The 27935-nt window shown below is 43.6% G+C and overlaps 1 protein-coding gene and 1 pseudogene across 2 annotated transcripts; both read left to right on the top strand.

Moving 5' to 3' along the window:
* The first annotated feature begins 560 nt into the window (after positions 1-560).
* Positions 561-27918, top strand: POLR1B (RNA polymerase I subunit B). Of its 2 annotated transcripts, none has more exons than XM_036103819.2 (15): positions 561-812; positions 5323-5490; positions 5739-5885; positions 7033-7165; positions 8080-8216; positions 8983-9206; positions 10172-10343; positions 12427-12598; positions 13338-13619; positions 14495-14628; positions 18589-18759; positions 19740-19896; positions 23330-23526; positions 24166-24419; positions 25275-27918. In XM_036103819.2, exons 1-15 carry the CDS (start codon positions 636-638, stop codon positions 26155-26157), a joined length of 3408 nt encoding a protein of 1135 aa, XP_035959712.2. In that variant the 5' UTR covers positions 561-635; the 3' UTR covers positions 26158-27918. The 2 variants fall into 2 exon arrangements, with proteins under 2 accessions (XP_035959712.2, XP_077912435.1); XM_078056309.1 differs by having other exon boundaries at positions 679-812; positions 5354-5490.
* Positions 2312-2998, top strand: LOC144379345 (NADH dehydrogenase [ubiquinone] 1 beta subcomplex subunit 8, mitochondrial pseudogene; annotated as a pseudogene).
* Positions 27919-27935: the final 17 nt, after the last annotated feature.

Consider the following 27935-nt stretch of genomic DNA (forward strand, 5'->3'; position numbering starts at 1 on the left):
TCATGACCTGAGCCGAAGGCAGACGCCTAACGACTGAGCCACCCAGGCGCCCCAAAACTCAAAGGATCTTAAGGCTGGAAGTCCCCTAGGATGTCCGGGCCTCCCGGCCCCCCAGGAATCCGGTCTAGATGTGGGGAGAGGGGTAGCGAGGACAGACCACTCCCTCACCATCGCAGTGAAGTCTTCACAACTTAAGAGTTGTGAGGTGTGGGCAGTCGGTCTGGTGGCCAACATCTGCTTTTTTCCAGAAGTCAGGGTCAGCACCAGGTATCAGCATCGGAAAATGATTAAGGGGAACAGGAGACGAAGGAATCCGAAGACCACCCTCCTCCAGGCCTAATCGACTGCGCGAATAAACGCCAAACAGCTCACCGGCGGAACAGGACGTGGAGCTGACGTGAAGCGGTTCCGCGGAGGGGGGAGTGGGTGGGGCGGCCGCGCTCTGGCTCTGTACAGTTTTAGACCGGCCCATTTATTCCATGGTTTAGGTTTTCAAGTCGACCCTGTAAAATCGAAGGGCCAAGGTCCGGCGGAACCAGAGGAACTACATTTCCCAGCAGGCTGTGGGCGCCGGCGTGCCTGCCCTTCCCGGCGCGTGCGGAGCGGTAGCTGGCTCTTGGTGTGCAGGCGGACGCATGGATCCCGCCGGCCGGTGGCAGAATCTGCCCAGCGGGCCTAGCCTAAAGCACTTAACTGACCCGTCTTACGGGGTCCCGCGGGAACAGCAAAAGCCAGCGTTGCAGGAACTGACTCGGGCTCATGTTGAGTCCTTCAACTACGCTGTGCGCGAGGGGCTCAGCCACGCAGTGCAGGTGAGCGCGGCGTCCTCCCAAGCTCCCGTCGGCTCTGCGTTCCCTCGCGCCGCTTCCCCGCTGCGCGGCCCGCGACGAGGCGAAGCTCGAGGCGGGCAGAGGAGAGGGGCCCCGCGGGGCTGGGGGAGGGAGGCTGGCGGCAGGATGCGTGTGTGGCGCCGAGGGAGAGGGAGATCCAGGAGGCGAGGGTGAGTGGGGCCTGGGCGGAGTGGGGCACTGGCCTCGGGTAGGGGTCCCAGAGAGATGGCTGGAAGGTCCCAATATAATCCCAAATAGTTGTACCCCTTGATCGCGCCAGACTCCGCGCCGGGGCCTGGCACTTGTAGTCGAGTCGACTAGGGGAATACTAGATGTATTTGTGATGGGAACCGTAGTGTTTCGTAGGACAGTTTCAGCGTGCGGTGAGAGTGAGGAAGTGCCCCGGGTGGGTGTGCTTCCCAGCCATTCACAACGCACGCGCTTTCGTATCACTGGGAGTTTTACTTCTCCGAGAAACTTACCTGAAAAGGTTCTGAGCCTATTCGCACATAGACTGTACTGTGGGAGGTCATCCTTCCACGGTTTCTTCTCTCAGAGCTTTAACGGGAGAAACTACTGGACGCCTGTTCTGAATTAGGTAGGTGGGTGTTGAGGAAGATACAGATGAGCATAGAAGCGAGATTGAGTAGCAGTAACACTTGCTCAACATTAAGGGATTGATCTAAAGGATATGGTAGCAGAGTTCAAGTGAAGAGGTGGTGGCGGGGGAGGTCGTGTCTCATTTAGTCAGCATAGCCAGTGTCTCCAGGTACTAGGCTCTGAGGGTGAGGAAGAGGCAGTCCTGTGTGAGACACAGTTCTTGCTTTTGAGTGCTTGGTCTCATGTTTTGCAAGTGGAGTGGAGGTGGTGGAGGCATGGAAGCAGTCAGTGCCAATACTCTTGAGAAATGCTCTGCCAAGCAGAGTGTAGGGTACTTGGGGAGCACATAGGAGGTGCGGCTAATCCAGGTGCTTGAGAAAAGGCGGGGTGAGATGAATTGAAGGCGGGGGGGGGGGGCGGGGAGTGCATTCCCTCCAGGGGAAGTGAAAGAGCACAGCTCAGGGGACACTACTGTGTGGGTTTGTTGGGAAGGATTTGTGTTGTGAGAAATAGGGATAACGGAGAGCTTTGCCAGTTTCTGATACTTGAACTCTCCAAATAATATGTGAGCCATTGAGGTTTCTTTGAAGATTAATTAATACTCCTTCACCTTTTGGCAAAAGATGAGGCTGATGGGAAATATTTGTTTCGTATCTGTGAGGAAAACCATATCTAACTAAAGGTTAATTGGCACTGGGGTTTATTAAAATGGTGAAAAAAAGAGTCTGGGGTTGAGATGATCAAGGAAGGCTTTCTCTAAAATATAAAAGCACATGTACATAAGAATTTTTATGAGGAGTGATATATAGACTGGCAGTTCTCAAAGTTTTTGGCTCCAGGACCCTCTCCCACTCTTAAAATTCTTGAGGGATCCTGAACAGCTTTTGTTTATCAGTATTTACTCTATTAGAAATTAAAATTGAGAAATTTTTAAAACACTAATTCATTTAAAAGATAAACCAATTATATATTAACATTTTTAAGAAAAATATTTTTGGGGAGGAAGGTGAAGATGGCGGCGATCAGGGTGTGGGCCCTGGGAGTCTGATGGCTGCAAAAGGGCAGCTGGTGTTGTTGGGTGCACAGACAGCCTCCCACATTACCAAGGACGTGCTCCTGGGACCCTATCCCAAGACCCCACAAGAACCGGCCACTATCGCCAAGAAGTATAATATGGGGGTGGAAGACTACCAACCAGTCAGATGACAGCATAGGGTGTGGCAACTACCCGAAGCTCCCTGACCGCTCATGGCAGGAGAGGGGTCCATGGTATCACTGGGACCACCCAGACCTGAGGTTGAACTTGGGTGAGCTGATGCACTGGAACCTTGACGTGTATATCAGGAAACTTGTGGACACATCCCTCATGCCTGTTTCCTGAGATCCCATGTGTAAGCACCTCTTGGGTTTCGTGGTCTTCATGGTGTTCATGTTTTGGGTTGGGGAAACTTACCCCACCTACCAGCCCATGGGGCCAAAGCAATATCCTTATAATAATCTGTACATGGAACAAGGGGGCAATTCCACCAAAGAGCCGGAGCTGGTGGTTCTTTATGAGATTTGAGGAGGCTTCATCAGCTTTGTACAAGCCCCCCCTTATTTCTAGAGATTTAACCTTAATGAAATCCCTGATAAAACTTAGTGCTGTGGTTTAAAAATTTTTCTTTTCTAAAGCAGAAAAAATTAAACGTAAATGATATTTTTGCGTTATCTTTTAAATGTCTGGCTTATTAGAAGACAGCTGGATTCCCGTTTCTGCTTCTGTATTCTATGTCTTAAGATACATTGTTTTGATTGAAGTACATGTAGAAAGCATAGCCTGCACAAGCAATGATGCTGCAGCTCAGCTGGTACCATAAGACTAAGTGAAAGTGTTGTTACAGAAAACACAGTAAAGTAAATGAAGGAAGAATAGCTTTTGTCATATTTTTGTTTAGAGGTTTGCTCAATTCAGGGGGCGGGGGGATGGGTTCCTTCATTCTTTGAGTCCAAATTGATGCCTCACAGTCATCTTTTCAGAATACAGTCGATTCTCATTTTTCAGGAATTCATATTTGTGAATTGCCTACTCACTAAAATGTATTTGTAACCCCCAAATCAATATTTACCATGTGCAGAGTGGTGAAAAATTTGAATTGCCCCATGTGCTTCATCCCAACTGAGGTCCAAGAAGGTGATGCTCTGCTTTCTTGTTTCAAGCTCTCAGACTATAAATAAGTATCTTTTTCAAAGTCGGTCCAGTTTTTCTCATTCTGGTGCTTTTTCTTGGTGATTTCACGTTTAAGATGGTCCTCAAGAACAGTGCTGAAGTGCTGTCTAATGTTCCAAGTGCAGAAAGGCTGTGACGTACTCCTTAAGAGAAAATCTGTGTTAGATAACCTTTGTTCAGTCATGAGTTAGTGCTGTTGGCTGTGAGTTCGGTGTGAATGAATCAAAAGTATATACTGAGGGGTGCATGGGTGGCTCAGATGGTTGGGCGTCTGCCTTCGGCTCGGGTCATGATCCCGGGGTCTGGGATCAAGCCCCGCATCTGGCTCCTGGCTCGGCGGGGATCCTGCTTCTCCCTCTCCCTCTGCCTCTCCCCTACTCGTGCTCTCTCTCTCTCTCTGTATCTCTCTGTCTCAAATAAATAAAATCTTAAAAAAAAAACAACAACCAATATATACTGAGTAAGGTATCCTTAAAACAAGGTTATGTATTGATCATTTGATGAAGTGTGATCAGAGACTCACAGGAACCTAACTTTGTATTTCCCCTAAGAACAGTGATTCAGTATTCAGTAATTCAGTGTTTGTGGCAACATTATAGACCATAACTATCTCAAGTAATGAGACTGTATTGAGATAAAGATAGTGCACCTGTGGCTTGAAAAAGTGAATCTTCTCCCTTCTAAAAATTAATGCTTCAGGGCGCCTGGGTGGCTCAGTTGTTAGGCGTCAGCCTTCGGCTCAGGTCGTGATCCCAGGACGCTGGGATCGAGCCCCGCATCAGGCTCCCTGCATCAGGCTCCCTGCTCGGCGGGAAGCCTGCTTCTCCCTCCCCCACTCCCCCTGCTTGTGTTCCCTCTCTCGCTGTGTCTCTCTCTGTCAAATAAATAAATAAAATCTTTAAAAAAAAATTAATGCTTCTTCCTTAAATAGGACAGATTAAAATTTCATTTTAGAATAAAATAATACATTCTAAAACAATACCAGCTTTAGATACAATTTTAAAATTTAGAAAAGGTCGACTGAACTGACATGAGGAGAAGAACCTTCTTTATACTCTTGGCTCCATTTTTGGCATTTTTATTCTAACGCTAAGGCTAGGAGTTTGTTCACAGTTGATATGTACGAGAGCTCAATGATACCCTTTCCTCAGAACAGCAGAGCTTCCCCAGGGAGTGGTGCAGAGAAGCGGCTGTTGTGGAATGGGAAAAACCTCCGGGGCCACCACCTGTGTGGCTCTGGCATCAGTATGAGGCCACCGGGGGATGAAATGTACAAATATCAAAGAAGGGCATTAGAGTGTCCGGTCCTGCATCAGGAGGATGTTTCCATATCCTTGCCTGTTAGCCACAGTCCCATTTGTCTTACTGTGTATTTAGCAGACACCAGGTATAATAGAGAAGGCAGGCACTTGGTTCAGAGAACAGCTTTGTTCTGTACACAGTTGTACCCTAGAGCCTACTACGAATTTGACATGGAGTAGACACTCAAGATCTGAAGTAGCGCATTATCGTTTCAGGGACTTGGGCTATGAGTAGAATGGGTGTAGCTTTAACCATCTTCCTGGATAGGTCACCTTTGGCATGATGGGCATCGGTGCTTGTAGAACGTGTGGGGTTTGGAAGAATCTTACAGAAAGAGGGCCTTGGAAATGCAAGCAGTTCATAGTGTGAATTGTATTTCAGGCTATCCCTCCCTTTGAATTTGCTTTCAAAGATGAGCGGATCTCTCTTACTATTGTGGATGCTGTCATCAGTCCACCCATGGTTCCCAAAGGGAACATCTGCAAAGAGCTCAACATTTATCCAGCCGAATGCCGGGGCCGGAGGAGCACCTATCGGGGCAAGCTGACCGTGAGTACAAGTGACAGCATGTGACCCTCACACTGTATGTTTGCGAGAATAAGGCTGATGCCTAATACAGTGTATACCACAGTTCTGCTTTCTTTGTACTGTCATCTAAAAGAGATGCCATCTTCTAAATCTAAAGCATAAAATCATTTACTTTACGGCCTTCTTCCTTACTCTTTTGAAATACTTGTTCTTGTAGATCCACGTAGTTTCTTTTTCTTAAGTATTTTTTCTCTCTCCTTTTCCTTTAGGCTGATATCAGCTGGGCAGTGAATGGAATCTCCAGAGGAATCATTAAACAGTTTCTTGGCTATGTTCCCATCATGGTGAAGTCTAAGCTTTGCAACTTACACAACCTTCCCCCCAAAGCCCTCATGGAGCACCATGAGGAAGCAGAGGTAACTGCGGGCGGCCAGTACACTGCAAGGCCAGGTGACGCTAGAGAAGGCCTGAGGTGGGGGTGAGAAGATACGACACGTGTCAGTGGGAGTCAGGTTTTCTTACTCTGCTTCCGTTTCTGAATGGGGAAAATGGGGCTAGCTGCCTTGTGTGCATCCTGTGCGGGGCTCAGAATGAGGCTCAAAGAAGACAGTGTATGAAAAGTGGTGGTCCAGTTAGAGAACAGTATTACTGTGGGGGAAGAGTTGATAGGACTTTCCCGAATTTTCTGTAGCATACACATTTAGAGATGTCTGCTTTACCAGCAGTAAGATTGTGTGAGCGTATTAAATGCTTCCCCTGCCTTCTCTTTGGCATCTCTTTTAGCTGCGTTAAGTGGTTTTGCAGTATTGAGTTGAAATGATCAAGAATACAGACTCTGCCTGCAATGGGAGACAGTGTAACGTGGTGGGATGAGGGTGATGGTGTCAGATCTGGGTTTGACACCCCGCCGCTCCACTTACCAGTTATGTGGCTTTGGGCACGTTCCATCTTTCTGAGCCTCCGTTTCCTCTGCTGGGCATAACAACGGTGCCACTCGTTATTATGAGGGTTAAATGGGGTGGAGACAGAGCAGCCCAGCATGCTTACGCCTGCTTCACAGTGGGGCAGTGTGTAGTAGCCTTTTATTTATTACAGAAATGTGATGCCAGAGCTATGAAAAATCGTTTCCTCTTTAGCTAATCTGAATGTCTGGTTTCCAGAGATTTTGTACAAAGTTTTTTTAACTTATTTGGGAAACCTTATTTGCCTGGAACCAAATGGCTATTGTTTTCATCTCTTTAGAGTAAGTTTTTTTGTTCTGTTTTGCTTTTAAATATCATTTGAAGACAAATCATTTTAGGGGACAAAAGGGCAAGTTAGGTCGAGCCTGTCCAGTGGAAGAAGTTACCCTGATTTTCTTCCATACTTTTCTCCCAAGTCCCTAGAACCTTTTTAATGCACTTGAGAAGACTGTTAGTTCGCACGCTGACAGTTTCCGAGGGATGTGTAGACCCTTTCGCCTCCACGTGCCTCCTGTGCACTTCACACTGTATCTGGCAGGCAGCTTCATGTTTACAATTAACGTATCTTTGTCTAACAAATTATAATTCGTCTCTTTGGCAGGAAATGGGAGGTTATTTTATAATCAATGGCATTGAAAAAGTCATCCGAATGTTGATTATGCCTCGGAGGAATTTCCCCGTTGCAATGATAAGACCAAAATGGAAAACCAGAGGGCTTGGCTATACTCAGTATGGTAAGTTGTAGTGACTTTTGGAATGTTCTCTTAGAAAAATTTTGTTTCTTTTTCTAGTAAGCATTTCTGTGTTAAGATTTTATAGTGGGAAACCCTACTTTCTATTATGTATCATTTTTTCCATATTGAAAGAACACATGTATTTATGGTATTACTTACGAAGGTGGAGGTTGGCCTGACTTAATCAGAGGTAGGTATGGGCCTCAGAAGTCTTGTGGTGCAGGCTACCATGGCATTCCTCTTGGGGTCCCTGGCTGACAGCCACCTGGCCTCTGAGCACTCTCTGTGACAGTGCCTGGCTTCATAAGACAACATTTTACATTCTTGGGAAACCCTGCGGTTAAATAATTTATTCCAATGATTGAGCTAAAAATCAGCCTCGAATGATAGCCATACATACCGTATCTAGAATGATGGCATCTCAGCAAGTCAAAATGGCTAGTCATTTATTCTTTTGTATCACTGATGCAGGATGTCTTCGCAATTTTTGTTTAACACTGAAACAAGCTTAAAATCTAAAATTCTGCTTTTTTCCATTTGAACTCTTGGATCAAGCCATCATCTCTTGACCAGATTCCATAGGGTACGAGGGATATAAGATGCTATATGATCAGGCTCTGCAGGGTGCTAGCGATATAATGTGTTATAAGACATGGACCCTGCTCTGGAAGGAAACTTCGAAGTTGGATTAAATTTCTGTAGCTTCGGTTACTTTGAGAGGTTTTCAACCCAGGGAGATTTTGCACCCTAGGGGACATTTGGCAAGGTCTGGAAACATTTTTGGTTGCCATTCTTGGCTAACCTTGGTGATTTGGCTCTATTTTTAAGAGAGTAAAAATAATTCAGAAAAAAAAACAATGATGGAAGCAATTATAGTATTACTGAGTTTCTGACTTCTTGCTTTGTTTCAATAGGAGTCTCAATGCACTGTGTGAGGGAGGAACATTCTGCAGTCAATATGAACCTTCACTACTTGGAAAATGGCACAGTTATGTTGAACTTTATTTATCGGAAAGAACTGTTTTTTCTTCCTTTGGGATTTGTACTTAAGGTGTGACTTCATGAATATATTTGTTTTGCTATGAAGAGCTTCCCTGGGGGGGTCACATTCTGTGCAGAATGGATGGATAGGGTCTCGTTAGCGGAGTTCATGCGTACCAGCTATGCACTGCTCCATAACAAATTACCCAAATTTCAGTGGCTTAAACCATCAGTAAATATTTCCCTCTTACTATTTCTGTGGCCGGGAATTTGGAAGTGGCTAGGATTGGGGGCACGTCTGCCTCAGGGTGTCAGGAGATTGCAGTGAGATGTCAGTAGGGGCTGCGGTCGTTCAGAATGCTGGACCAGGGCCGGAGGGTCCACTTCTAAGGTGGTCGCTCATGGCTGGCACGTCAGTGCGGGCTGTTGGCAGGAGGCCCCAGTTCCTCCGAGTGGGCCTTTGCACAGGCTGCTTGAGGTAGCTGTCTTCCCTGAGAGGGCTAGCCAAGAGAGCAAGGCTGAACCCACAGTCCCTTCTGTGACCTGTCCTTGAGAGTCACACGTCTACTTTTTCACCGTATTGTCTTGGTCACACGGGCCAGCGCTGACTTAGTGTGAGAGGAGGCTATACAGTACCAGAAGGGGAGGATCACTGGGGCCATCTTGACGTCTTCTTATCATACAAGCCAGGCCTTATCTCGGAGAGTTCATTTCGATTCCCCAGTAGTGGAGTGCTAATTTTTTTGGGTGTTAGAAAAATAGAGAATTGTTACCTAATGGGTAAAATGGTTTAGTTATTACAAGCAATTGAAAAGAAAACTTTTTTTCTGTTCTAGGCACTTGTCAGCTTCTCTGATTATCAGATTTTTCAGGAGCTCATCAAAGGCAAAGAGGAGAACTCTTTCTTTAGGAACTCTGTTTCTCAGATGTTAAGGATCGTCATGGAAGAGGGTTGTTTCACACAAAAACAGGTCCTTAACTATCTAGGTGAACGCTTCAGAGTAAAGCTCAGTCTTCCTGACTGGTGTCCAAATGAACAAGCCGCAGAGTTTCTGTTCAAGTATGTGTGCTTTTGCTTAAACTGTTTTTTGTCGGGCGGAAGGTGTCAGTGGTTCTTTATGTTGATTGTAGTTAGGGCTGGTGAGTCCGCTGGGGCTCAGAACGGACCTGCAGGTAGAATTCTGGTCTAAGGAAGTAGGGGCTAGCTCTGTTTCTATGGCCATCCTTACCTTTTCTTTTTATGGCAGTTTCATTTTATACTTTTATTTTGAAACAACTTCAGACTTCAGAATTGCTGCAAAAATAGTACAGTGGACACTTTTATTCACTAGTTGTTATCATTTTTACTACATTTGCTTTCTTAATTTCTCTGCACGTAAACACTTTTTTTCCTGCAACATTTGAAAGCTGTGGGCATGATGTCCCTTTCTTTCCCCAAGGCAAAGACTCTGTGTTCTGTAGCCACTGGATAGTTCTTAGCGCCATCCAATATGTAGCCACAAGTCCCCTCTTGAGCCCTTGAATGGCCAGTGCAACTGAGAAACTGAATTCTTAAGTTTATTTAATTTTAATTAATTTAAATGTAAATGGCCACATGGTGCTTGTCACGCCGTGTTGTCCCGCACAGCTTTAGACCTTGTGGCCACGTCCTATCCTTTGCTCATGCTGCCAGTGAAGATGAAAAGCAATTTTTTGTTTGTTTGTTTGTTTTTAGATTTTATTTATTTATTTGACAGAAGAGAGAGACAGCGAGAGAGGGAACACAAGCAGGGGGAGCGGGAGAGGGAGAAGCAGGCTCCCCGCTGAGCAAGGAGCCTGATGCAGGACTCGATCCCAGGACCCCGGGATCACGACCTGAGCTGAAGGCAGTCGCTTAACGACTGAGCCACCCAGGCGCCCCGAAAAGCAATTTTTTGAAAATGAGTAAAAAGCACTTCTAGTAAACGGATTGGGGACCATGGTCAGTAGATCATCAAGTAGTGGTAGCAGCTAAATTGTTTTAAGCTTTGCTTTCTCTTTTGACAGCCAGTGCATCTGTATCCACTTGAAATCCAATACTGAAAAGTTTTATATGCTTTGTCTCATGACCCGGAAGCTCTTTGCTTTAGCCAAAGGAGAGTGCATGGAGGACAATCCTGATAGTTTAGTGAATCAAGAAGTCCTGACGCCCGGTCAGCTTTTCCTCATGTTTCTGAAGGTAAGCGCCTACTGCTCTCACCCCGGCCGGCCGGCCCTCTCGTGGAATGGTGAAGCAGTTCCCAGCAGTATTGTTTCCTATGTGTTTATGATTTGTAGTGTGGGCATTTTACAGAGTCTGCCTTTTCTTTTTGTTTGTTTGCTGAGCAGTAAGGGACTTAATCAAAGATCTTAGTTTATACCAAATTCAGAAATTTCCGTGATGTTTCTTAGAGGCTGAGTGAAGACAACATCAAATCTTGGTCATCACGTTAATGATAACATGTAACTGTCCTAACGTGTGTGATCTCCTTACTTTTACACCAGCTTTGTTTTAAAAGCTTCTGAATCTCTGAATGTGGGACAAGTAAGAATCTTCAGGAAGGTACACGACAGTGACATAATCTGAATTATAGACTTCATCGGCCATTTCAACTGAGTGTTGCAGCAGAGATTGAGGTGTCCTGTGATTTCTGTGCTTGGTTCTGAGGGCTTCTTAATGGTGAGGGAGCGAGAGAGATTGCAGAGCTGCCCTTGCTGAACTTGAGAACAGATAGGCTGGGCCCCGTTCATCATCTTTTGTGGTGTCTCCCCTCCTGCCCTAGGCACTGTCTGCTCAGCTTTATATGCCTCAGCCTTTCACCAGAAAGGCTGGTGAACCTCCCAGGAGGGCTTCTGAGAGGCCGCTCTGGCTTTTCTTGCTGTGTCGTGCACAGCCCGTACACACACGTCCCCAGTCACTCAACTGCATTTCTAAATCCCGAAAGTGCTAGCACCTAAAAAATGCAAGTTGGCAGGAAAACCTGACCTGCACTGCAGGAGGCTATTTATAATTTTTATTGATTCTACTTAGTGTGACAGTTTGTGTGTTTCACTGTAGAAATGTGTTTGATTACGAGTCAGTGCCTCAGTCTTCGTAATAGGTGTAGGTTTATGCACTTGCTAACTTTCTAAAGTCTGGAAAAAAAAATTTTTTTTTTAAAGATTTTATTTATTTATTTGACAGACAGCGAGAGAGGGAACACAAGCAGGGGGAGTGGGAGAGGGAGAAGCAGGCTTCTTGCGGAGCAGGGAGCCCAATGTGGGGCTCAATCCCAGGACCCCGGGATCGTGACCTGAGCCAAAGGCAGACGCTTAACGACTGAGCCATCCAGGCTCCCCTGAAGTCTGGAAAATTCTTAATACTGAAATACATTTGGCCCAAGTGGTTCTGCAATGTACTGCTTCTTGAGGAAAAGTTTATTGTGAGGCTTAAATAAATATGCAGAGTGCCAGCATACAGTATGTGCCCAAGAAATGCTACTTGCTCACCTTAGCAAGTTAATGACAAAGTGACAGTAGGCAGACATGTGACAAGGGAGAAGAATCAGCTCCTCATTCCCCCAGTCTCCTGTCTTGGGCTACAGAGCTGCTACCGGTGTCTCTGTCTTATTTTTATTTCCATTGTGTTTCAGATTTCTAGAAGAAGAAAGAGTCAGTCTTTCCTACTGGTTTGTCAGCCATCTTGTATGTTGGGTGTCATTTGGAGACTTTGACCTCTTCTTAGTTATTTGTTTTTTCTTCTTCTTATTTTGTTAGGACAACGGGCTGCTGCTTGGTCTCAGAGCTTTGTTTTTGTTGTCTGTTTCTGCCTGTTGAAGCTGTTTTGACTGCTTGATAAGAGCATTTTAATGAAAAACTTTTCTAAAGCCAGAGCAAACCATTCATGTCGATAATCTTGACTGGGAGCAGTTTTGCCCCACTCCAGGGGACATTTGGTGCCTGGAGACAGTTTTGATTGTCACAGCTTGGGGAGTGCTACAGGCATCCAGTGGGTTAGGGCCAGGGACACTGCTGGACATCCTGCACGCATGCTCGGCCCCTAAGAACTATCCAGCCAAAATGTCAGTAGTGCCGAGGCGGAGAAACCCTGATCTACAAGTGTTTGTAGCTTCTGTCTTAAGAATGTCCACCCATTGAAAGGCTGGTTTTCAGGTTTATAGGCCAGATGTTTTCCATGTCAAATGTATAAACTTAGTGGGCCTTTGTTGGCAGACCTACAGATTATGTGGGAGTAAATAGGAAACGTGAATAATTTGAATTTAATGGCTTAAATTTTATTTCAGGAAAAAATGGAATCTTGGTTAGTGTCTATTAAAATAGCTCTAGACAAGAGGGCTCAGAAGACGAATGTGTCCATAAACACTGAAAATTTGATGAAGATTTTTAACCTGGGAACAGACCTTACAAAACCATTTGAATATCTTCTTGCTACTGGGAATCTGCGTTCCAAAACAGGTAAAATTAAATCGATTGGCTACATTTTAGTTACATTTCATTTGCTCAGTGTAGATTTATATATTGCTGAGAGAGGTTCTCTTTGAAAGTGAACTTGTCCCTTTCAGTCAAGACTGATTTCATGTTGTAAATTTGACAAGTGTGTATCAGTCTGAAGGACTTGAGACAAGGCATCCGTAGAACTTCACACTTCTCATCGTCACATGCATCTCTGTGGCTCCTTCCAGAATACTAAGGACAGCGTAAATCTGTGAGGAATGGTCATTGGGACAGGTAGTCTGGGAGGGTTGTAGATAGATGCCCATCCCTAAACCAGGTGCGTCAGAAAGGCCTACGTGGTCACGGAGGGCCCAGAAATCTGCTGGTTTTTTTTTTTTTTTTTTTAAACAGATGGTACTGTTGCAGATTGTTTTTAGGAATAACAACTTCTTACATATTCTCTAGCCCTCTCTGATGAATCCCATTTAGTTACTTGCTGTTTCATACTCATTTAATGTTTCCCACTAAGGAGGTAGTAGTAGAGGAGAGAGGGGCACTAATATAATTTGGGAAATCGGGAGTTTTACTGCCTTTTTACTACTAGTTTTGTAAACTCTTCCCACTCATTCGAGCTAATAAACTTTATAGTAACTCTGCGGTTTGTACACTGCTCTGAGGTGTTTGTCCTCAGAGCCTCAAATCAAAATAGACTTGTATTTTTAAGTTGAGCCTGTTCCTGAACGATTTTTGTTTTATGAAGGTCTTGGCTTCCTGCAAGATTCTGGCCTTTGCGTTGTGGCTGATAAGCTGAACTTCATACGCTATCTGTCCCATTTCCGCTGTGTGCACAGAGGGGCCGATTTTGCCAAGATGAGGACCACCACAGTGCGCAGGCTGCTGCCGGAGTCCTGGGGCTTCCTGTGTCCCGTGCACACCCCAGACGGGGAGCCCTGTGGCCTCATGAACCACTTGACCGCTGTGTGCGAGGTCGTCACACAGCGTGTGCACGCGGCCTCTGTTCCCGCCTTGCTCTGCAGCCTGGGTATGTGGAGCGCGACCGGAAGTCGTTGGTTTGGGGGTGTGTGCTTTCACAGGTGCAGATTGTTAAGGTTTGCTTATTTGGGGGCTGAGCAGAGAATTCCAGCAAGAATTCTCTTTCCTCTTCTATGCAGGGGTTGGGCTGGTCTCTTGGCTCTTCTATAGGTCAGGTGCCTTTTTTGAGAATGAGTGAAGAAGTTAAATGTTGTAGTTTTGTTCTTTCACCACCACCCCCCACCCCACGCCAAAAAAAGATGTCAAAGCGTTTGAAATAAAGCAGCATTCAGCATTTAATAATCAGAAATAACATTTGGGGTCACTCACCTTGCATCTGGTGGCTCAACCACTGCATCTCTAAGTAGGAAACAGTGTCATTTTGCAGGAAAACAGTTAAAAAGGAGTTGTCTAGTCGGTACCCTGATGTCATCAGAGACATAGCCTTTGTTCCCGGGGACCTTCTAGCTGCGCTCTCTGCTTTGGCTGAATGTCCTGGAATGACCACAAAAGCAAATACATTTTAGCAATATGGCAAATTCACAGGTGTGGAATCCACAAATAATGAGGATCAAATGTAGTTAGGTTTTGGGTGAAAAGTTAATCTATTTACATGGTTCAGATCAAAATATAGAAGGTAGACAGTGGAAAGCCTCTCTTACACCCTTCTCCCCCAGCTGCTCTCCCCAGACAGAGTCACTAGTTGCCCGTGTGTCCTTGCTGAAATGACCTGTAAACACTCAAGCAATATAAAAATGTACTGGTTTAGAGATAAGATAACTAGAGGTCTAAAATGACGAAGCGGTTGCTGAACCCCTCTGGAGGGAGTTCTGGCTGTAGGAAAAAGCATTCTGAAGTGAGCATTCTGTTTGTTCGTTTCACCAGGGGTCACTCCGGTTGACGGAGCTCCACCTCGACCGTACAGCGAGTGCTACCCCGTCCTGCTGGATGGCGTCATGGTTGGCTGGGTGGATAAGGAGCTTGCTCCGAGCATTGCAGATTCTCTCCGACATTTTAAGGTGATCTTGCGTCTTTGTGAATTGTTCTATGCCTTGATCTTGTCAGTCCTTTTCTCGTTGTTGAGGTAGCCCCACAGCCGTCTAGAGTGGTCGGGGGTCTGGAGGTCAGAAGCTAATTCCACAAGTGCCCGTGTACCCCCAAAGTGGCAGAGTCTTGTCTTGTGCTGGCCTCATAGGTTGGGGTCAGTGACAGATACTTTGACCTGAAGGAATTTTTTTGGGGGGGTAGTTTCCTTGAGGCCCTAGTCTAACAAATGTTAACTTTTTTTGTTTTGTAAATATTAGTGGCATAAAGGGAGCCTCAAATATCTTCTTTATATTTCAAGTAGTATTAAAGATAGGCAAGATATTAAGTCCTATCCTGTTGGCTTCTGGATCTTGAAAGTATATTGTTAAAAAGTCAAAAAGAATGACATCCTTTAACTAACTTACTTGGAATTTTCCTAACAAGAGTGTTGCTACGAAGAGTGTTGCACTGAAGAATTGTTCTTTGGCAAGAGGATGAATTGTAGTTCATGCTCTGGTCTATTTGGTTTAGTTTTGGTTTTGTAGTTTTAAAATTGTTTTACTTTGATATAATTGTAAATGTAAAGACGTTTGAACAGCACAAAGAACAGCACAAAGAAGTCCTGTTACCCAGATCCACCAATTGTTATGTTTTGCTCCACATGCTTTATCCATTTGTATGCTCTTTATAAATAGGTACGTAGTTTTTTCTTCTGAACATTTGAAGGTGGTGGACAGGCAAGACCCCTTTTCCACAAAGATTGCAGCGTATTCTTCCTAAGAACAAGGAGTTTGTCTCCTCAATAACCACAGTATGCTTTTTAACATCAAGGAAGGTCAGGGTGGTGAAATGCTCTGCTGATACTCAGAAGATGTCAGTTGTCTCAGTCATGTCCTTTATGGCATTGTTCTTGCCATCCTGGGCTGGGACCCAGGCCGGCATCACATATTACATGTAATTATCATGTTTCTTTAGTCTCCTTTAATCTGGAACAGTCCCTCAGCCTTTCAGGTCTTGACTTTAAAAAAAAAAAACTACAGGCCAGTTATTATATAGATATTCTTTAATTTATGTTGGTGTGGAGCTTTCTGATGATGAGATTCAGGATATCCTTTCAAGAGGCACATGATGTTGGCTTGTCCCACAACTGGTGATGTTAATTATGATCACTCTTAAGGTTTTATGCTCTAGGTTGGTCCATTGTGCTATTACCAGTTTTCTGTGTAATTAGTAATTTGTGGAGAGAGATTTGGAAGCTACGTGAAAGCCCTTTCCCTCATCAGATTTTCCCCCCTGTGAGTTGGTGACTTCTTTGCAGAATTATTACTATTCCATTGATGATTCTTTGCTGAGTTATTACTTGATGGCTGCCAAATAGTTCTAGCTCCATCATTCCTTCCGTGTTTATGAGTTGCTGTTTTGTAAGGCAGAGTTTTCCTTTCTCCTCCATTTGTTTGTTTGTTTATTCACATCAGCATAGATTTATAAGATGCTTGTTTTATTTTATGAGTATTCTGTTGCTGTTGCTTATTTTGATGCTCAAATTGGATCCGTTTCCATGCTCTCCAGAAAGTTCCTGTGGTTTGGTTTTGTTTATAAATTTACATAACAAAATATACCATTGTAACCATTTTTAAGTGTATAGTCAATGCCATTAAGCACATTCATGTTGTTGTGCAACTATCACCCTATCCATCTGCTGAAGTTTTTCATCATCCCAGACTGAAACTCTGTGCTCATTCAACAGGAGCTCCCCATTTCCCCCTTCCCTAATTCCTGGTAACCACCGTTCCATTTTTCTTCGTGAACTTTGACTTTGCTAGGTACCTCGTGTCAGTGGAATCATACAATGTTTGTCCCTTTGTGTCTGGTTTATTTTACTCAGCATAGTACTTTCCAAGTTCATCCATATTGTAGCAGGGGTCTGAATTGCATTCCTTTTTAAGACTGATGAGTATTCTGTTGTACATACCACCACATTTTGTTTGGCCATTCATTTGTTGGTGGACACTTGGGTAGCTTCCAGCGTTCGGCGTTCATGAATACTGCTGCTGTGAGCCTGGGTGTGCAGGTGCCTGTTCGCGTCCCTGCTTTTGGTACTTTTGGCTGCCTACCTAGAATTGGAATTGCTGGATCATGCAGTAATTCCGTGTTTCATTCTTGGGTATATTTGGGGACAAATCTGTAATATTTTCCCTTAGATGTGTACTGAGTGTATTATATTAATTTATTCCCTAATAATCATCATTCTCTAATAATATGAATAATGAATCCTAAATTCCTGGAATAAATCCCACTTGGTCTCGGTGTATTTTTCTTTTCTTTTCTTTTCTTTTTAAGATTTTATTTATTTATTTGAGAGCGAGAATGAGATAAGAGAGAGCATGAGAGGGGGGAGGGTCAGAGGGAGAAGCAGACCCCCCACTGAGCAGGGAGCCCGATGCGGGACTCGATCCCGGGACTCCAGGATCATGACCTGAGCCGAAGGCAGTCGCTTAACCAACTGAGCCACCCAGGCGCACCTGGTGTATTTTTTTCTTAATTGACATAAGTATCTGTTTTATAAAAATTAGAAAGTTTTCCTTTGTTTTCAGTGCCCTGGCACAGTTTGTGGAACATTGGGTTATCTGGGCCTAAGTCTGCTAGAATTCCCCTCTGAAACCATCTGGCTCTAGTGCTTTCTTTGGGGTTAGTTTCTGGATACCTTTATTTCTAATATGGAAATTGATCATCTTTTAAAAGGCTTTCTACTGTTGTTGAGGTCTGTTTTGGTGAACTGCATTTTATCTATTTCATCTTGATTTCTTAGAGGTATGCAGAGTATACCCATGATTTTAAAATTTAGTTTCAGTGGGTTTTTTTTTTTTTCTGTTGTCATTTCTTACTCAGTACATTTGTGTATATGTGTCCCCCTTTTTTTCTTGATTAGGTTAAGTGAGGGATATTTGTTGATTTTTTTTTTCTTTTTTAAGAATGAAGAATTTTGATTTGTTGCTTTGAACCTTTTTCAGTACTATACCTCATTAATTTCAGGTTATGTCTTTGTTAACTTGTGGGGGTTTTGTGTGTACGTGTGTCTTTGTTGGTTTTGTTTTTTTTTTTTTTTTGCTTTTGCATTAAGAATTTAATCCATCTATTTTTCTTGATGACTTGATTAGCTGTGACTGCCCTTAAGTTCTGATATATAGGTTTCATTATTTTTTCACATTTCTGTAATGTGGGTTTGTATTTTACCCAGGAGTTGATTAATAAAAGTTTTGTTGTTTTGTTTTTTAAATTCCAGGTAGAAGGGTCTTTTCATTGAATACAGTTTAAAATAAAACCAGTAATGTACTACATTCTAGATATCAGAGGACAAACTTTCATTTAGTGTGTTCACATGCACCTCCTTGGTTTACCTCTCCCCTAGTCTCCCCTTACCTTTCCCCTAGTCTCCCTTGGTTTACCTCTCCCCTAGTCTCCCCTTACCTTTCCCCTAGTCTCCCTTGGTTTACCTCTCCCCTAGTCTCCCCTTACCTTTCCCCTAGTCTCCCCTTACCTTTCCCCTAGTCTCCCTTGGTTTACCTCTCCCCTAGTCTCCCCTTACCTTTCCCCTAGTCTCCCTTGGTTTACCTCTCCCCTAGTCTCCCCTTACCTCTCCCCTAGTCTCCCCTTACCTCTCCCCTAGTCTCCCCTTACCTCTCCCCTAGTCTCCCCCATTACCAGTTTGCCGCAGAGTGAGGCTGAGCCCCTCAGAAGGTCGGGCTTCTGCCAGCTCTGGATACTGCGTGAGTGGCATTCTGTGTGGTGATGAGACTGGCAGGGCACTACGATGTTACCGGCATAACTAATTTCCTGATACTGCTTTTTATATTTGACCTCCTTTCGCATTCTGCCCACCTCCTGGGTGGCAGGGGGATAGATGTAAAACACATCACTGCTTCTTAATTGAACTCTTTTTTTGTTGAAAACAGGTGTTGAGAGAAAAAAGAATTCCTCCCTGGATGGAAGTGGCCCTTATCCCCATGACAGGAAAACCAAGTCTCTACCCGGGATTATTCCTGTTTACCACTCCTTGTAGACTGGTGCGCCCTGTGCAGAACTTGGAATTAGGCAGAGAAGAACTAATTGGAACTATGGAGCAGGTTCGTAGAGCACTGTGATTGGTTCCTCTGTGTGCTCGTGTAGTATACAACTTTCGGAGACTTAATAACCATTGTGTTTTGGTTTTTTGTTTTTTTAATAAAGATTTTATTTATTTATTTGACAGACAGAACACAAGCACGGGGAGTAGCAGAGGGAGAGGGAGAAGCAGGCTCTCCACTGAGGAGGGAGCCCAACGTGGGGCTCGATCCCAGGACCCTGAGATCGTGACCTGAGCCGAATGCAGACACTTAAGCAACTGAGCCACCCAGGCGCCCCAAGCACTGTTTTTTAAAAGTGTTATCGGGGTGCCTGGGTGGCTCAGTCCAACTCTTGATTTCGGTTCAGGTCATGATCTCAGGGTTGTGGGATCGAGCCCCGCATCAGGCTCCATGTTCACCGGGAAGTCTGCTTCAGATTCTCTCTCCCTCTCTCTCTCTGCCCCTCCCCCTGCGTATGTGCTCTCTCTCTCAAAAAAAAAACAAAAAACTTTTTATAAAGAAAGTGTAGTCATTGTTTAGTAACAGTTGGGCATTTGAAAGAAAATCAGAACTTACTTTCTGCCTCCTCTGTGACCTCTCGCACATCGAGAGAGAGGATTGGTGGTCACATTACCTGCCTTCCCATCTTGCCCCGCTCCTTTGTGCCTGGCTCTGCCTCAGGTGGTGAGGTGGGAACATTCCATTAGACTCACAGTATTTGCCTACATCTTCACAGTTGCAAAACTGTGGGCTTCGTGCTACTTCAAAATGTCTTTCTTCCTGTCCTTTATGGTTGGACCAGGGTGGATTTAGAATGAAATGTGTCAAGCAGACAGTATTTCTGACTGGAAGCTTCCCATTGGATCCCATCAGTGTTCATGATGCTGAGTGGGGAAGGTTTTTGTTCTAGTCTTTGGGTCCTAAACTCTGAGAGATAGGACGAGTTAATACGTTCTCAGTTATTCTGTGCCTTGAACTTCCTCGTCCTTCCTCTTTTCCAGATCTTCATGAACGTTGCCATCTTTGAGGATGAGGTTTTGGCAGGAGTTACCACTCACCAGGAGCTCTTCCCTCACAGCCTGCTGAGTGTGATCGCCAACTTCATCCCTTTCTCCGATCACAACCAGAGTCCTCGGAACATGTACCAGTGCCAGATGGGTAAGATGGTGGAGGGCGGGGGTATTCACACAAGAAAGGCGCCTGTAACTTTTTTATTGTGAAATAATTTCAAACTCAGAGAAATGTTGCAAGCACGGTACCGAGAACTCCTATAAGCCCTTTATGTAGATTCTCTTAACGTTTTGTCCCACGTGCACCGCTTTCCATTTGGAGGTAAGTTGCAGACACGATGCCCCTTTACCCCTAAGTATTTCATGTGTATTTCCTAACAGTAAGGGTGTTCCCTTGCATATTACAAGGGCAAATATTAACATCAGGAAGTTTAACATTGGTGTCATTATACTGCTTTATAGTCTTTACTCACATTTTGACTGATTGTCCCAAAAATATGGTTTATGGCACATTTTTTCTGTGTAGCACCTAATCCAGGATCACACGTTGCATTTAGTTGTCGAGTCTCTTTAGTCTTTTAAATTAGATCCTTAGCCTTTGTCATTTTTGACATTTTTGACCTTTTTGTACCTTGAACAAAAAGGTAATTTATTTTGTGGCATGTTTGTCGATTTGGATTTGTCTGAGATCTTGTGATTTGATTTTTGAGGAACACAGGCCGTTGTCATCACCCACATTTCACCACTGCTGGTGCTCTGCCTGCCTGCCTGATGATTCCGGTTTCCATTGAGTGTCGTATCCCTTGAGCCTGAAAACCTTCCTTTAGCACTTTTTTTATAGTTTAGGTTGCTGGCTACAAATCCTCTTAGTTTTTATTTCTCTGAAAATGTCTCTATTTGATCTTCACTTGGAACTGGATGTACGATTCTGATTTGACAGTTATATTTTTTCAGCACTTAAGAGATATTACTGGGTCACTTCTTGGTCTCTGTCATTTGTGCTAGAAGTCAGTGGTTATAAGTGTCATTGTTTGCTTGTATATAATGTGTTATTTTCCCGTCCTTAAGATTTTCTCTTTATATCTGGTTTGTAGCTGATTGAGTATGATATGCCTAGATATGATGCTCTTTGTGCTTGGGGCTTACTGGTCTTCTAAAATCTGTTTTAAAAGGTTTCATCAAATTTGTAGTTTTCTGTCATTATTTCTAAAAACACTGCTTTTGACCTTCTCTTGAGTTTTCAGCATGTGTCATCTATGTTAAACCTTTTGATAATTGCCCTGTAAGCCACTGGGTTTCTGATCTCTTTTTTCCTTTGTTTCTTTCTTTCTTTCTTTTTTTTTTAAAGATTTTATTTATTTGTGAGAGAGAGAGCACGAGCAGGGTAAAGGGCAGAGGGAGAGGCAGATTCCCCGTGGAGCAGGGAGCCTGATGTGGGACTCGATCCCGGAACTCCGGGATCATGACCTGAGCTGAAGGCAGATGCTTAGCCGGCTGAGCCATCCAGGCGCCTGCTTTGTTTTCTTTCTCTTCATACTGGATCACTTTTATTGATCTATCATTACCCTCACTGACTTTTCATTCTATTTCAGATATTTAATTTTTCAGCCTAGAGTTTCCATTTGTTTCTTTTTTATAGTTTGTTTTCTCAGAGATTGTTGTTTTCTTTGTGAACATATTTTCCTTTATGTTTTTGTTTTGTTTTGTTTTAAAGATTTTATTTATTTGTCAGAGAGAGAGAGAAGAGAGCAAGCGAGCAAAGCAGGGGGAACGGCAGGCAGAGGGAGAAGCCGGCTTCCCGCTGAGCAGGGAGCCCGATGTGGGACTCTATCCCAGGGCCCTGGGATCATGACCTGAGCCGAAGGCAGACGCTTAGCCGACAGCCACCCAGGTGTCCCTCCTTTATGTTTTTGAGCATGGTTGTAACAGGTGTTTAAAAACTGTTGTCTGAAAAAAATTTAAAAAAAAAGTCTGCTAATTCCAACATCTTTTTTTTTTAAGATTTATTTATTTATTTATTTGAGAGAGCTTGCATACACAGAGAGGGAGAAGCAGACTCCCTGCTGAGCAGGGAGCCCCATGTGGGTCTCGGTCCCAGGACCCTGGGATCATGACCTGAGCCACCCAGGTGCCCCGCTAATTCCAACATCTGGGTCATCTCGGGATCAATCTCCATTGATTACATTTTTCTTGAGTATGGGTTATGTTTTCCTGTTTCTTTGTATTTCTGGTACTATTGGATCATATCAGGAACATTGTGAATGATAGGTTTTAAGACTCTGGGTTCTATTATGTTCCTTTGAAGAGGATTGGTTTTTAGATTTAACTGACAACTAAACACAGCAATTGAAGTTCTTTTAGTCTTAGGTGGGCTGCTTAGATCTGTCCCATGCATGCATAGTTCAGTCCACCAAAGATTTGGACTCAGTTTATATGTAGAATTTAAGGCTCTCCCTTTATGGTTCTTCCCTTTCTAAAATGTACCCCCTTACTTTCCAGTTGCTGTTGTGCTCTGAACTCTATTCCTTGGGTCTTCAAGCCAGTAAAACTGTAGGTTTTTATCTAGGTTGTAGCCACTATAGTGACTGGACCATCAGGCCAAAAGAAACAAAAACATTAAAAACTGAAAAAGCTAGTAGTTCACGCCGTTCCGTTTCTTTTGTCCAAGTATAAATTCCTCTCCAGTTCCTGACCCCTTTTGGTTACTCTCCAGTGCTTTCAGATTGTGTGTGTGTGTGTGTGCGTGTGCCCATGTGGTGATTTTTTGTTCTGTATTGTTCTGGATCTTATGTGCTGAGGGTGGTCTTGTAGGAGTAGCCTTCTATTACTGAAAGCTGGAAGTCTCCTTTTCTGTATTTTAAAATGCACATATATATATTTAATCTTAAAAATCATTTTATTTCAGATTGATTCTCTATAATGTAAAGTAGTAGAAAGAAGACTTACTTCCCTACCCTCTGTACCCCATACCCAGAATTAACAAATACTGACATTTTGCTCTGTGTAAGAAAATAATCTAATAATAGTTACTGTCCCCTTTTCACCCCTTTTCTTCCTCCACTAGTAATACCCTGTAGTTTATATATATCCTTTATTCTCCCCTTTTTATGTTTTTCTTATATTATACACATGTCCACAAACTATGGAATTGTCTGGGATGTGTTACAAATGTACATAAATCATACAATATTAAATGTCATTCTGTGCTTTTTCCCACTCAGCATTGTTTTCATGGTCTGGTTACATACATACATGTGGTTCTGCTTTATTTTCATGCTGTGTATTAGTCTGCCACGATTGATTTATTCATTCCCCTATGATGAATGTTTTACTGTTTCCTATTTTATTTTATTTATTTATTTGAGAGAGAGAGAGAGTGGGGTGAGAGGCAGAGAGAGAGGCAGACTCCCCACTCAGTAGGGAGTCTGATGTGGGGCTTGATCCCAGGATCCTGGGATCATGACCTGAGCAGAAGGCAGACACTTAACCAACCGCGCCACCAGGCACCCCTAGAATTTTATATATGACCTTTATAATCAAGGGAAACAAACAAGATGCTAAAGTTTTTTTTCCCTTTGTAGGGAAGCAAACCATGGGCTTTCCACTTCTCACTTACCAAGCTCGGTCAGATAATAAACTGTACCGTCTTCAGACTCCACAAAGCCCTTTAGTAAGACCATACATGTATGATTATTATGACATGGATAACTATCCAATTGGGACAAATGCCATCGTTGCTGTTATTTCTTACACTGGCTACGATATGGAAGATGCCATGGTAAGTTCTACCAAGAGATGTAGTTCCATTCCTTTTAATTTGTAACTTTTTTGTTTACTGTTTTTCTACGTCCTGGTGCATGAGTGTTCTGTTAAATGATTAATTGCTCGTCTCCATTGAAAGTGGCAAGCCCTGAGGGATATTCACTAAATATTCAGATATGCATATATTGTGCATACTTGAGTGCATAGTATGAGTAGATGTTGAATGAATGTAGTCTTGGATATATCTACCTTTTATATTTATGCATAATTAGGTTTTAAGCCATTTATAAGTGGGTTTTAGTAGTGTAGGTGGCTTGGAAAATGTGGAGTGTTTTGTTTTGTTTACAGTTTTATTTGCAAGAGAGAGAGCATGAGAGAGCACAAGTGGTGGGTATGGGCAGAGGGAGAGGGAGAAGCAGACTTCCCGCTGAGCAGGGAGCCTGACGAGGGGCTCGATCCCAGGGTCCTGGAATCAGGACCTGAGCCAAAGGCAGATGCTTAACTGACTGAGCCACGCAGGCGCTCCTGAAAATTTGGAGTTTTTAAATTAGAATGCCAGTTATCCTAAACCAAGTATTTTAAGTCTAACCAGTTTTATTGTGAAAATCCCCATTTGACCTCAGTCTCTTGAATTAATGATTCTTTGACCTTGTAGATCGTGAATAAGGCCTCCTGGGAACGAGGCTTTGCCCATGGAAGTGTCTACAAGTCTGAGTTCATAGATCTCTCTGAAAAAATTAAACAAGGAGATGATAGTCTGGTGTTTGGAGTCAAACCTGGTGACCCGCGGATTTTGCAGAAGTTAGATGATGATGGATTGCCATTTATTGGAGCACAGCTGCAGTATGGAGATCCGTATTACAGCTACCTGAACCTCAACACCGGGGAAAGCTTTGTGATGTACTATAAGTAAGTTTGGGTACCCAGTGCTATTTTTTAAAGGCTGTTTCTCAGTGAAGTTGCTGAGGTCAGTGAAAGTTAACTTGTAACAGGAGAATTTTGGAGAAGATAAAAGTGGTAGCTCAGTTACTGACTCAGTCATAACTGAATTGGCATTTCTTTTTTTTAAGAGCTTTCTTTTTATTTATTTGACAGAGAGAGACCGCGAGAGAGGGAACACAAGCAGGGGGAGTGGGAGAGGGAGAAGCAGGCCTCCTGCTGAGCAGAGAGCCCGATGTGGGGCTCGATCCCAGGACCCTGGGATCATGACCTGAGCCGAAGGCAGACGCTTAACCAGCTGAGCCACCCAGGCGCCCCTGAATTGGCATTTCTTAAATGAGACAGAGTTCTGTGTCTGCTGGACGGCCTTTGGTTTTCTGCTTCTCTTGTCAGTCCGTTACGATTTGACAAGCTGCCTGTGACTTCTTTTTAAAACTCGGCTATTCAAACTTGGTCATCTCTCTCATGCATGTTGTTAGGGATTTCCCTAGCTAAAAATGTCAAGTTCATGATGCCTCTCGTTAAAATTAAAAATGTTTAGTTTATTTTCCATCTATGAAATGGTTTCAGCAGTAGGTCTTCATTAATAGTGTTTTGGTGGTCTCTGTTGCTTTTCTTCGGATGAGCAGAGTTCTGTAGCGAACAGAATCAGTAGCTCTGTTCATAAATACTTTTAGGGATACCAACTCTGTTTGTACTGGAGGAGAAATGTGAGAATAAGTTTTGCAAATATCCTTTATGAAGCACTAATTATGTCAATGAAACTTAGGTGTGTTTGTCAGTGTAAAGAAAACAGTTTGACCTTCTGTCTGCTTTTTTTCCCAGGAGTAAAGAAAATTGCATTGTGGATAACATCAAAGTGTGTAGTAATGACACTGGCAGTGGGAAGTTCAAGTGTATTTGCATCACGATGAGAGTCCCTCGGAACCCAACTATCGGAGATAAATTCGCTAGTCGCCACGGGCAGAAGGGCATCTTGAGCAGGTTGTGGCCGGTTGAGGACATGCCTTTCACCGAGAGCGGGATGGTCCCAGACATCCTGTTCAATCCTCACGGTTTTCCCTCCCGCATGACCATCGGGATGTTAATTGAAAGTATGGCAGGGAAGTCTGCTGCTCTGCACGGTCTCTGCCATGATGCGACACCCTTCACCTTTTCAGAGGAGAACTCGGCCTTAGAGTACTTCGGCGAGCTGTTAAAAGCCGCTGGCTACAACTTCTATGGCACCGAGAGGTTGTATAGTGGCATCAGTGGGATAGAACTGGAAGCAGACATTTTCATAGGCGTGGTTTATTATCAGCGTTTACGCCACATGGTTTCAGACAAATTCCAGGTTAGAACCACGGGAGCCAGAGACAAAGTCACGAACCAGCCTATAGGGGGAAGAAATGTCCAGGGTGGAATCCGTTTTGGGGAAATGGAGCGGGATGCTCTTTTAGCTCATGGTACGTCTTTTCTCCTTCATGACCGCCTCTTCAACTGTTCGGATCGCTCAGTAGCCCATGTGTGCGTGAAGTGTGGTAGTTTACTCTCTCCGCTGCTGGAGAAGCCACCCCCTTCTTGGTCTGCCACGCGCAACAGAAAATACAACTGTGCGTTGTGTGATCGCAGCGACACCATCGACACTGTTTCTGTGCCTTACGTTTTCCGGTATTTTGTAGCTGAGCTGGCAGCTATGAACATCAAGGTGAAACTGGACGTCATTTAACTTGATGTGGCCTTTTGGGTTAGGAGAACTCTCAGATTAAAACCAAATACACCTTGAGCTCAGTGAAGATATGACTTGGTTACTCTGGAGTTTTTTTCAAGGGTGTTCAAGTTTCCCACTGAGACCTGGCAACTAAGAATTCAGGATTTCTGAGTCTGACCAGTATGGTAACTACTGAAGTTGATTTTCAGTATATTTGTTAAAAAATTCCACAAGTATCTTCTTTAAAAATGATACACTGATAGAAGGATATATAGGGAAGTCTTTCCAACCCCAGGGTCTTTGTACCCTACTTTCAGTGGGCAGTGACCATTGAACATTGCTCCGTCTAGAACCAAGCAATCCAGTACAAATACCATGCAAGTCACATATGTAATTTTATATTTGCTTATATCCACATTAAAGTAAAAACCAAAGGTAGCTCTATTGAAGTGTAATTGTTACACAAAACTGTGCATAGTTAACGTGTACAATTTGATGGGTTTGAGCATACGCATACACCTGTGAAATGATCACCACAATCGAGGTAATAAACATCATCTCCAAAAGATTCCTTGTGCACTTTGGGGTTGTTTTGGTAAACCCCAGTGTTTTTGGTAAAAACACTGAATTTGATATCTACCCTCTTAACAAATGTTTAGGTGTACAATAGAGTATTGTTAACTACAGGCAGAATTGACTCGTCTTGTATAAGTGGAGCTTTACACCTGTTCAGTAGCAACTCTCCATTTCCCTCCCACCAGCTCCTGGTAGCCATCACTCTAGGCTGTGAATTTGACTCTCTTAGATACCTCATATAAGTGAGATCATGCAGTATTTGTGCTTCTGTGATGGGCTTATTTCACTTAGCATAATGGCCTTCAGGTTTATCCATGTTGTTGCATATGGCAGGATTTCCTTTTTTAAGGCTGAATAATATTGCTTTTTGTGTGTATAGCACATTTTCTTTATTTGTTCATCTTTTTTTTTTTCTTTAGATTTTATTTATTTGAGAGAGCAAGAAAAAGCACCAGCAGGGGGTGGGGGGGAAGCAGGGTTCCTGCCAAGCAGGGAGCCCAATGTGGGGCTCAATCCCAGGACCCCACAATCATAACCTGAGCCGAAGGCAGATGCTTAACCAGTGGAGCCACCCAGGCGCCCCTATTGGTTCATCTCTTGATGGACATTTAGGTTGTTTCCATACCTTAGAAATAACGTTCATATACTGTATTTTATTTAATATAGTCAAAATGCCATTTCCACATAGAATAAATAACAATTTATGGAGATATTTTATATTCTTTTTTCATACTAATCTCTAAAATCCAGTGGCTGTTTTTCTTTGTACATTTCATTGTACGTACGTGCTGTCCCCCTGTTGGCGCGCATTTGGGCGGCCCCGTTCTTTGGCTACTGTAAACAGTGCTGGCAGTAGATAACCTTGTATGCGCTCGTGAATCATGCTCTTTGATGTTAAACTTCACTAAGATAATTCTTGAGTCTGCCTTTAGGTGTCTGTTACTAACTAGAAGGCAGATAGGGCTAGACTGAGAAAAAAGTATATCCTGGCTTTGCTTCATGAAACTGTTGGGGAAAAAAATAAGGAAAAATGCCTCAAATCTAGTGGCTGATACTTTCACCTACTGTTAGTAGAATCCCAGCTGAACTTTAGACAGTCTCTGTCTATCTCACAGTCCCATAGCTGAGGTATGTTGTTCCAAGTCTCCTAATTTTTTTAGGAGCACCAAAAATGGTAATAAATAAAGTTTGTTTTAACTTTTACTTGTTTTTTTATTTAA

This window comes from Halichoerus grypus, chromosome 10, assembly GCF_964656455.1.
Source record: "Halichoerus grypus chromosome 10, mHalGry1.hap1.1, whole genome shotgun sequence".
In the NCBI taxonomy this organism is placed as follows: domain Eukaryota; kingdom Metazoa; phylum Chordata; class Mammalia; order Carnivora; family Phocidae; genus Halichoerus; species Halichoerus grypus.